The following is an 11,690-nucleotide window of genomic DNA, read 5'->3' on the forward strand; positions in this document are numbered from 1 at the left end:
CAGAGAGGGCTGCCGTCCCTAGTGGTGGTGGTACTGCAAGCTCTGGTGACAAGGGTGCTGCGTACTTGAAGGGTGCAGGCTCTGGTGACAAGGGTGCTGCGTACCCGAAGGGTGCAGGCTCTAGTGACAAGGGTGCTGCATACCTGAAGGGTGATGAGGAGCAGTTGGCTGCCGTCCTGAGTGGTGCAAGCTTTGGTGACACGGGTGTTGTGTACCTGATGTGATGTCGATGGTGAAGGTAAGCAGAGAGTGGGCTGCTGTCCCGATGGTGAGAGCTGAGGCAAAAACGCTGATATGCTATATGTATAGCAGAGGGGGGCTGCTGTCCCATGGTTGTGGTAAAACACAGATGATATGCTGATGCAAGCACTGATGTAAGCCCTGAAGCAAGCACTGATGACAGGCTGATGTAAACACTGATTTAAGCCCTGATGTAAGCGCTGATGTCTGCTGATGTAAAACGCAGATGAAGTGCTAATGTAGACGCTGATGTATGCTGAGGTAAAACGCAGATGATAGTGCTGATGTAAGCCTGAAGTAAGTGCCGATGTAAGGCTGATGTCTGTAAAACGATGCTGATGACAGCAGAAGTAAAACACTGATGACAGCAGATGGTAAAACACTGATGACAGCAGATGTAAAACGCTGATGATAGTAAAGAGGGCTGCTGTCCCACGGTGGCCTGTAGCAGAGAGTGGGCTGCTGTCCCGGGTAGTGGCCAGCTGGTACCGGATATGACAATGAAGTACATGGATGAAGAATGATAGGCAAGGCTATATATACTGAGGGGGTGGTGCTGGTCAGTCAGCCTAAAAGGTGTAGGCCAGCAGCCAAGACAAAAAAAAAAACCAAATAAAACATAAAAATACCCCAAAAAAATCCCTTTTTAGGACTGGAGAAAGTACTGTTTTCACACACCCACTCTCAGGCCAAACAGGGGACCATGAGACTCGAGAGAAGATGATGGATGCCAGGTCCCACACTGACACACTGGCAAAAGGAATGTATCCCTCTAGAAACAAAATATGATAAAGTCAGAGAGGGCAATCGTGATGGCAAAGGTGGTGAGGATGAGTAGATGTACATGAGTTGATCGTCTCCCAAAGAAGGATCTTGAACGGGGCTCTCCACTGAGTAAGAAGTCCCATTCCCTGTGGTCTAGATCAGAGTTTGGAGAATCAACTTCTGGAAAGAGAAATTGGTCCTCGAGGAGTGTGGGTAGACGATCCATGTTGTGTGCTCTCGAGGTCTTCAATCCCTTTGCTCACGATAGCTCTGATACCATGTGAGGGCAAAAGGATGAAAGGACTAGATGTACGAGAGATTAGAGAAAAACCACATAGCATGAAATACGTGAGTGAATATATATATGTAATGGTGAGTGCAAATATGTACAAGAGCCCTCAGGTGTGAGGTGACTCTAAGTAGAGAGACCAGTGCAGAAGTAGAGATGATGTTGGAGCTGAAGCACGGTCGATGATGAAGGCTCGCGTCGATGTGAGGCAAAGCACTCCTAGTTCTGGTCAGTGTCGAAGGATCCCATTGGTGGATGTAGAGGCACTCCGAGGTGGTAGTGGCAGCGGAAGATGAGGTGATGTAGGCTCTGGTGACAATTGTGCTGCTCTACCTGAGGTGGTAGATGTAGAGCAGAGAGTGCTGCCGTCCCCAGTGGTGGTGGTAATGCAAGCTCTGGTGACGGGTGCTGCGTACCTAAAGGGTGCAAGCTCTGGTGACAAGGGTGCTGCGTACCTGAAGGGCGATGACGAGCAGAGAGGGCTGCCTTCCCAAGTGGTGCAAGCTCTGGTGACACGGATGTTGTGTACCTGATGTGATGTCGATGGTGAAGCTAAGTAGAGAGTGGGCTGCTGTCCCAATGGTGAGAGCAGAGGCAAAAACGCTGATATGCTCTATGTATAGCAGAGGGGGGCTGTTGTCCCATCGGCTGTGGTAAAACACGGATGATATGCTGATGTAAGCACTGATGTGAGCCCTGAAGCAACCGCTGATCACAGGCTCATGTAAACACTGATGTAAGCCCTAATGTAAGCGCTGATGTCTACTGATGTAAAACGCAGATGAAGTGTTGATGTAGACGCTGATGTATGCTGAGGTAAAACGCAGATGACAGTGCTGATGTAAGCGTGAAGTAAGGCTGATGTCTGTAAAATAACGCTGATGATAGCAGAAGTAAAACGATGATGACAGTAGATGGTAAAACGCTGATGGCAGCAGATGTAAAACTCTGATGATAGCAAAGAGGGCTGCTATCCCACGGTGGCCTGTAGTAGCAGAGAGTGGGCTGCTGTCCCGGGTAGTGATCAGATGGTACCGGATATAACAATGAAGAAGTACATGGATAAAGAATGATAGGCAAGGGTATATATACTGAGGGGGGGGGGGGTGCTGGGCAGTCAGCCTAAAAGGTGTAGGCCAGCAGCCGAGACAAAAAAACCCCAAATAAAACATAAAAATACCCAAAAAATCCCTTTTTAGGACTAGAGAAAATATTGTTTTCACACACCCCCTCTCAGGCCAAAAAGGGGACCATGAGAGAAGATGATGGATGCCAGGTCCCGCACCGACACACTGGCAGAAGGAATGTATCCCTCTCTGGAAACAAAATATGATAAAGTGAGACAGGGCGATCGTGATGGCAAAGGTGGTGAGGATGAGGGGATTTACATGGGTTGATCGTCTCCCAAAGAAGGATCTTGAATGGGGCTCTCCATTGAGTAAGAAGTCCCATTCCCTGTGTGGTCTAGATTAGAGTTTGGAGAATCAACTTCTGGTGAGAGAAATTGGTCCTCCGGAGTGCGGGTAGACGATCCATGTTGTGTGCTCTCGAGGTCTTCAATCCCTTTGCTCACGATAGCTGTGATACCATGTGAGGGCAAAAGGACGAAAGGCCCAGATGTACGAGAGATCAGAGCAAAAGCACACAGCATGAAATATGTGAGTGAATATACATATAATGGTGAGTGAAAATATGTACAAGATCCCTCAGGTGTGAGGTGACTCTGAATAGAGAGACTAGAGATGATGTCGGAGTTGAAGCAAGGTCGATGATCGGAGTTGAAGCAAGGTCGATGATGAAGGCTCGCGTCGATGTGAGGCAAAGCACTCCGAGTTGTGGTCGGTGTTGAAGGATCGCGTCGGTGGATGCAGACGCACCGGAGGTGGTAATGGCAACGGAACATGTGGTGATGCAGGCTCTGGTGACAAGGGTGCTGTTGTACCTGAGGTGGTAGGTGCAGAGCAAAGAGGGCTGCCGTCCCGAGTTGTGGTGGTAGTGCAAGCTCTGGTGACAAGGGTGTTGCGTACCTGAAGGGTGCAGGCTCTGGTGACAAGGGTGCTGCATACCCGTAGGGTGCAAGCTCTAGTGACAAGGGTGTTGCATACCTGAAGGGTGATGGAGCAGAGAGGGCTGCCGTCCCAAGTGGTGCAAGCTCTGGTGACACAGGTGTTGTGTGCCTGATGTGATGTCAATGGTGAAGCTAAGCAGAGAGTGGGCTGCTGTCCCGATGGTGAGAGCTGAGGCAAAAACGCTGATATGCTCTATGTATAGCAGAGGGGGGCTGCTGTCCCATGGGCTCTGGTAAAACACACATGATATGCTGATGCGAGCCCTGAAGCAAGCGCTGATCACAGGCTGATGTAAGCCCTGATGTAACCGTTGATATCTGCTGATGTAAAACGCAGATGAAGTGCTGATGTAGACGCTGATGTATGCTGAGGTAAAACGCAGATGACAGTGCTGATGTACTCTTGAAGTAAGCACCTATGTAAGCCTGATGTAAGGCTGATGTCTGTAAAACGACGCTGATGATAGCAGAAGGAAAACGCTGATGACAGCAGATGTAAAACGCTGATGATAGCGAAGAGGGCTGCTGTCTCACGGTCGCCTGTGGGCTGCTATCTTGGGTAGTGGCCAGATGGTACCGGATATGACAATGAAGAAGTACATGGATGAAGAATGATAGGCAAGGCTATATATACTGAGGGGGGGGTGGGGGGGGGGTGCTGGTCGGTCAGCCTAAAAGGCGTAGGCCAGTAGCCAAGACAAAAAACCCCAAATAAAACATAAAAATACCTAGAAAATTCCCTTTTTAGGGCTGGAAAAAATATTGTTTTCGCAAACCCCCTCTCAAGCCAAAAAGGGGGCCATGAGAGAAGATGATGGATGCCAGGTCCCACACTGACACACTGGTAGAAGGAATGTATCCCCCTCTGGAAACAAAATCTTATAAAGTCAGAGAGGGCGATCGTGATGGCAAAGGTGATGAGGATGAGTGGATGTACATGGGTTGATCATCTCCCAAAGAAGGATCTTTAACGGGGCTCTCCACTGAGTAAGAAGTTGCATTCCCTGTGTGGTCTAGATCAAATTTGGAGAATCAACTTCTGGTGAGAGAAATTGGTCCTCTAGGAGTGTGGGTAGACGATCCATGTGTGCTCTCGATGTCTTCAATCCCTTTGCTCACGATAGCTCCGATACCATGTGAGGGAAAAAGGACGAAAGGACCAGATGAGGCAAAAACGCTGATATGCTCTATATGTATAGCAGAGGGGAGCTTTTGTCCCATGGGCTGTGGTAAAACACAGATGATATGCTGATGTAAGCACTGATGTGAGCCCTGAAGCAAGCGCTGATCAAAGGCTGATGTAAACGCTGATGTAAGCCCTGATGTAAGCGCTGATGTCTGCTGATGTAAAATGCAGATGAAGTGCTGATGTATGCTGAGGTAAAACGCAGATGACAGTGCTGATGTACGCCTGAATTAAGCACCGATGTAAGGCTGATGTCTGTAAAACTACGCTGATGATAGCAGAAGTGAAACGCTGATGACAGCAGATGGTAAAACGCTGATGACAGCAGATGTAAAACACTGATGATAGTGAAGAGGGCTGCTGTCCCACGGTGGCCTGTAGTAGAGAGTGGGTTGCTATCCCGGGTAGTGGCCAGATGGTACCGGATATGACAATGAAGAAGTACATGGATGAAGAATGATAGGCAAGGCTATATATACTGGGGGGGGGGGGGGGGGGGGGGGGGGGGTTTCGGTCAGCCTAAAAGGTGTAGGCCAGCAGCCAAGACAAAAAACCCCCCAATAAAACATTGAAATACCCAGAAAATCCCTTTTTAGGGCTGGAAAAAATATTGTTTTCACAAACCCCCTCTCAGGCCAAAAAGGGGGCCATGAGAGAAGATGATGGATGCCAGGTCCCAAACTGACACACTGGCAGCAGGAATGTATCCCCCTCTGGAAACAAAATCTGATAAAGTCAGAGAGGGCGATCATGATGGCAAAGGTGGTGAGGATGAGTGGATGTACATGGGTTGATTGTCTCCCAAAGAAGGATCTTGAACGGGGCTCTCCACTGAGTAAGAAGTCCCATTCCCTGTGTGGTCTAGATCAGAGTTTGGAGAATCAACTTCTGGTGAGAGAAATTGGTTCTCCGGGAGTGCGGGTAGACAATCCATGTGTGCTCTCGAGGTCTTCAATCCCTTTGCTCACGATAGCTCTGATACCATGTGAGGGCAAAACGACGAAAGGACCAGATTTATGAGAGATTAGAGCAAAACCACATAGAATGAAATATGTATGGTGAGTGCAAATATGTACAAGAGCCCTCAGGTGTGAGGTGACTCTGAGTAGAGAGACCAAGTGTAGAAGCAGGGATGATGTCGGAGCTGAAGCAGGGTCGATGACTAAGCCTCGCGTCGATGTGAGGCAAAGCACTCCGAGTTGTGGTCGGTGTCGAAGGATCGCGGCGTTTGATGCAGAGGCACTCCGAGGTGGTAGTGGCAGGAGAAGATGAGGTGCTGCAGGTGGAAGATGCAGAGCAAAGAGGGCTGCAATCTCGAGTGGTGGTGGTAGTGCAAGGTCTGGTGACAAGGGTGCTGCGTACCTGAAGGGTGTAGGCTCTGGTGACAAGGGTGCTACGTACTTGAAAGGTGATGAGGAGCAGAGGGATGCCGTCCCGAGTGGTGCAAGCTCTGGTGACACAGGTGTTGTGTACCTGATGTGATGTCGATGGTGAAGCTAAGCAGACAGTGGGCTGCTGTCCCGATGGTAAGAGCTGAGACAAAAACGCTGATATGCTTATGCTCTATGTATAGCAAAGGGGGGCTGCTGTCCCATGGGCTGTGTTAAAACATGGATGATATGCTGATGTAAGCACTGATGTGAGCCCTGAAGCAAGCGCTGATCACATGCTGATGTAAGCCTGAAGCAAGCACCGATGTAAGGCTGATGTAAGGCTGCTGTAAAACGACGCTGATGATAGCAGAAGTAAACGGTGATGACAGCAGATGGTAAAACGCTTCTGACATCAGATGTAAAACACTGATGATAGCAAAGAGGGTTGCTGTCCCATGGTGGCCTGTAGTAGCAGAGAGTGGGCTGCTGTCCCTTGTAGTGGCCAGATGGTACCGGATATGACAATGAAGAAGTACATGGATGAAGAATCATAGGCAAGGCTATATATACTGAGGGGGGGGGTGCTGGTCGGTCACCTTAAAAGTTGTTGGCCAGCAACCAAGACAAAAAAACCCCGAAATAAAACATAAAAATACCCAGAAAATTCCCTTTTTAGGACTGAAGAAAATATTGTTTTCACACACCCCCTCTCAGGCCAAAAAGGGGACCATGAGAGAAGATCATGGATGCCAGGTCCCACACTGGCACACTGGCAGAAGGAATGTATCCCCCTCTGGAAAGAAAATCTGATAAAGTCAGAGAGGGCAATCGTGATGGCAAAGGTGGTGAGGATGAGTGGATGTACATGGGTTGATCGTCTCCCAAAGAAGGATCTTGAACGGGACTCTCCATTGAGTAAGAAGTCCCATTCCTTGTGTGGTCTAGATCAGAGTTTGGTGAATCAACTTCTGGTGAGAGAAATTGGTCCTCCGAGAGTGCGGGTAGACGATCCATGTTGTGTGCTCTCGAGGTTTTCAATCCCTTTGCTCACGATAGCTCTAATACCATGTGAGGGAAAAGGACGAATGGACCAGATGTATGAGAGATTAGAGCAAAACCACGTAGCATGAAATACGTGAGTGAATGTATATATAATGGTGAGTACAAATATGTACAAGAGCCCTCAGGTGTGAGGTGAGACTGAGTAGAGATACCAGTGCAGAAGCAGAGATGATGTCGGAGCTGAAGCACGGTCGATGACGAAGGCTCGCGTTGATGTGAGGCAAAGCACTCCGAGTTGTGGTCGGTGTTGAAGGATAGTGTTGGTGGATGCAGAGGCACTCCGAGGTGGTAGTGGCAGTGGAAGATGAGGTGATGCAGGCTCTGGTGACAAGGGTGCTGCTGTACCTGGGGTGGTAGATGAAGAGCAGAGAGGGCTGCCGTCCCGAGTGGTAGTGGTAGTGCAAGCTCTGGTGACAAGGGTGCTACATACCTGAAGGGTGCAGGCTCTGGTGACAAGGGTGCTGCGCACCTGAAGGGTGCAAGCTCTAGTGACAAGGGTTCTGCGTACCTGCAGGGTGATGAGGAGTAGAGAGGGCTGCCGTCCCGAGTGGTACAAGCTCTGATGACACAGGTGTTGTGTACCTGATGTGATGTCGATGGTGAAGGTAAGCAGATAGTGGGCTTCTGTCCCGATGGTGAGAGCTGAGGCAAAAACTCTGATATGTTCATAGCAGAGGGGGGCTTTTGTCCCATGGGCTGTCGTAAAACACACATGATATGCTGATGTAAGCACTGATGTGAGCCCTGAAGCAAGAGCTGATGACAGGCTGATGTAAACACTGATTTAAGCCCTGATGTCTGCTGATGTAAAACGCAGATGAAGTGCTGATGTAGACGCTGATGTATGCTGAGGCAAAACGCAGATGACAGTGCTGATGTAAGCCTGAAGTAAGCGCCGATGTAAGCCTGATGTAAGGCTGCTGTAAAATGACGCTGATGATAGCAGAAGTAAAACGCTGATGACAGCAGATGGAAAAACGCTGATGACGGCAGATGTAAAACGCTGATGATCGCTAAGAGGGCTGCTGTCCCACGGTGGCCTGTAGTAGAGAGTGGGCTGCTGTCCCAGGTAGTGGCCAGATGGTACTGCATATGACATTGAAGTGGTACATGGATGAAGAATGGTAGGCGAGGCTATATATACTGAGGGGAGGGTGCTAGTCGGTCAGCCTAAAAGGTGTAGGCCAGCAGCCAAGACAAAAAACCCCAAATAAAACATAAAAATACCCAGAAAATTCCCTTTTTAGGGCTGGAAAAAATACTGTTTTCACACACTACCAGTTCCCCGTTGGAGGCATGGGAGACCCTCCGGGCCTCCGCAGCATGTATGAAACAATGAACACAACTAGGTTGCTTTACTTGAAGCAAAGAGTACGATATTTCTTGACAAGCCTCAAAGAGGTGTGTGTTGAGCTGCATGGTATTGGTGATCAAGTGGATGATGTGGACATGGTGAGCATTGTGTTCAAGGCACTTGCTCCAAGCTATCAAAGCTTGTCAACAGCTTTAATGGTTCGGGATTGGTGACCAAGTGGATGATGTGGACATGTGAGCATTGTGTTCAAAGCACTTGCTCCAAGCTATCAAAACTTACGAACTGCTTTAATGGTTCAAGAAAACCCTCCCTCGTTTGAAGAGTTGTTGGGTATCTTACTTCAAGAGGAGATGACCCGGAAAGGAAAGAACCCAAAGGGTTCAAGGGGGAGTGAAGAAGCTTACAGCATGGGAACAAATTCTCAAAGTGGAAGAGGAGGGCGTTGTCATGGAAGAGGCAACTTCAGATTTGCCTTCAACCATTCTATGCAAAGTCAAGGTGAGAATCCTCCTTTTGGACAGCCACAACAACAACCTAGAGGTAGAAGAAATTTCAGGACATGCAATCAAAATACAAATCAAAGAAGAGGCCCATGCTATTATTGTGGCAAAGATGGCCACATTGAGAGGGAGTGCCGCATGAAGCAATAAGCACAAGAAGGAAATGGAGGAAGAGGAAGAGGACGAAGCTTCCCCAATCGTGGGCCAAAGAGAGTCAAAGGATGAATTCCTTCTCATGGCAACCACAGCCTCAACACATGATCGTGAGTGGTTCCTTGATTTTGGGGCATCCTCTCATATGACATATCACAAAGATTGGTTCTCTAACTTTGTGGATGAAGGCTGTAAAAACAATGTGATTCTTGGTGATGGAGATATACCAATTCAACTTGCATCTGGTGTGAAAGGTCACATCAAGGATGCTTTGCTAATTCCCAATTTAGCAAGAAACTTGCTGTCCGTTGGTTGCATTGCAGACCAAGATGTGAAGATTGAGTTCTACAAAGATAGATGTCTTGTCAAGGACATGAAGAAAGGCTTCAAAGTGGTGACTCAAGGACATGAAGAAAGGCTTCAAAGTGGTGGCTCAAGGAGTGAGACATGATGGTCTTTACAAGCTTGACACCTTGTTGGATCAACAAGACTTGATTGCATCAAAAGACGATCAAACTTATTTGTGCATGAGAGATTTGGGCATTTAAGTCATGGCAATCTTCAGCTTCTTCATGAAAAAGGTATGGTCGTTGGACTTCCAAAGATAGCACCAAATTCAAGTGTTTGTGAGCCATGCATGATGGGAAAGCAATCTAGATCCCCATTTCTAAAGCATGAGGCATATAGAGAAAAAGGTGTGCTTTATCTCATTCATAGTGATATTTGGGGTCATGGAGGTTCGTCATACTATCTCACTTTTATTGATGATTTTCCATGGTTCTCATGTTGTGTATTTGGTCTCGTGGGCCTTTTCAACCCCTGAAGACATTAATAGACCCCTCTTTCTCTCATTGTGAACAATCTAGTTGCGGCAGTGAACCCCACCATCTTCAGATTGTAATGCAAGAGGGAGAGAAAAAAAATGTTGATGTTTCCCAGCCTATGTACATCAGACAACGGTTCTTACATGTTCTCGAGGGGTGTCTCAAATTGTAGACTTGCATGTTAATGAATAACATCTGGCAGCCTTGGGCACATGTTTCACACAAGTGCTTGACCACTGTAACCGATTGTGCAGCAACAATCGCTAATAGAATGACTTGAGGCTAGCCATTTTGTTCCAGTACGACCTGCCCATCATATGCAATTCAATTTTACACATTTGTATTCATTGGAAGGGTCTCATGGACTAAATAATGGTCTCCGAATGTAAAAGAATTTATTTATCTATTTATCTATCACAGCTTTAGTACTACTTGGACCAAATTCATAAAATGCCTAGGCACATGAGGCCAGGACTTAAGTTGATTGTCAAATCACTAGCCCTATTTGCACAAATTTGTACCAAATATCCGTAGGAACTTGGTATTGCCAAGTCACTTTTCTTGAGCCCCGAAGTTCATGTACTTGAGTTGAGGTTCTAAAGAACCAGCTTTATCAAGCTTTGGCTGCCTCTACAGGGCATCTTTCTGAGGATAATTACTCTAAAACATCAGTAGAAACTTGTTACAAAGATGAAACTACAACCTGCAAAATCGAGGTAAACATATATGTTAATAAGCCTCCCAGGTTATTGCATTTGTAAAGCAATGTTTTTCTAGGTGGCTAATTTCTTTTGTATCTGTGAATTTCGAAATGGAAGAATCTGCTTGACTTTTCACCCTTTTTTGTCATAGGAAAAAGAAAACTCTGAACAAGAATCTAGGATTTTGAGAGAACTACAAGAATTGAAAGAATGCACTTTCAAGCCCTCTGTAAATCCTTCCCCACCAAAAGAAACAGCTCCAGCCATAATCAAGGGTCTGGAAAGGCACCTTGAGTTGCAATGCATTGCCAAGCAGATGAGAAGGGAGCAAGAAGAGCTGGAACGAAAGGTTTTTTTTTCTCATGTATGTTTTCAACATTCTCGCTTTCCAATCAGGAAATGTTGGTTTTCGAAAAGCAGACAATGTGAATATGAAGTAGACTGCAAAATGTTTTGAGTACGATAATTGTGAAAGCATGGATGCTGATATAACTCTTTGATGCGAATACTGTTTGCAGGCATATGCATTGCCAATGAGGCAGTATACGATACCAAGGCCTTTTGTGTTGCAAACTGCCCAAGGAAGGTGCCATAGGCGAATATGAACTATGGAACTTCAGCACAGTAACTAGTCACTCAAAGAATCACAACAAATTTCTGATTAAATCTTACCCTCATTGTTTTAATCGCTTGCCTATTAACAGCAACATATTTCTCGAAGGGAATATAGAATCTCAGAAGACAAAACAACTCCATTCGTTATTTTAATTTTTATGCACTACGATTTCATTGCAAAGCGGTATAGCACAATGGAAAAAGTAAAGTTCAACAAAGTCTTTAAGAGATAATTTGGTTTCATTTTGGAAAGTACCTGCAAGCTTGAGTCCACCTTGTCACTTACTTTCTAATATTTGACCTTTTTCTACTTAGATCAGTTCCATAGACTTGGCCTAGTCCTGTCTAGGTTTATGGGTCTAGCCTTTCGTCCGACGACTAGGTCTATGGGTCTAGCCTTTCGTCCAACCACTAGGCCTACGGAGTTGGTATGAACTCACATACCCATACAATTAACTCACGCACACCACTTAACATAGTTCGTACACACAATTCTATGAAAACAGTTCTTTTTATGAAACCGAAACGTCATATAAAACTTTTCAAAGAACATCTATAAGTTTCATGTATCCAGACAATAATCACAATCACATATCACT

The 11,690-nt window shown here is 46.6% G+C and overlaps 1 protein-coding gene across 9 annotated transcripts in view; it reads left to right on the forward strand.

Moving 5' to 3' along the window:
- LOC147603789 (uncharacterized) overlaps positions 1–11,272 on the forward strand; it is a 152,219-nt gene extending 140,947 nt beyond the window's left edge. For 7 of the 9 annotated variants that reach the window (XM_086796067.1, XM_086796070.1, XM_086796069.1 and 4 more), the window contains 2 exons: positions 10,628–10,840; positions 10,995–11,272. In XM_086796067.1, the coding sequence (XP_086652193.1) occupies positions 10,628–10,840; positions 10,995–11,081 (300 nt within the window). In that variant the 3' untranslated portion in view covers positions 11,082–11,272. Of the gene's footprint in view, positions 1–10,411; positions 10,492–10,627; positions 10,841–10,994 lie in introns of those variants that run through there. The other 2 variants (XM_086796074.1, XM_086796076.1) reach the window with 1 other exon arrangement.
- The last annotated feature ends 418 nt before the right edge of the window (positions 11,273–11,690 follow it).

This window comes from Cibotium barometz, chromosome 63 (genome assembly GCF_041138505.1).
Source record: "Cibotium barometz isolate CiBa-2024 chromosome 63, ASM4113850v1, whole genome shotgun sequence".
Lineage (NCBI taxonomy): Eukaryota > Viridiplantae > Streptophyta > Polypodiopsida > Cyatheales > Cibotiaceae > Cibotium > Cibotium barometz.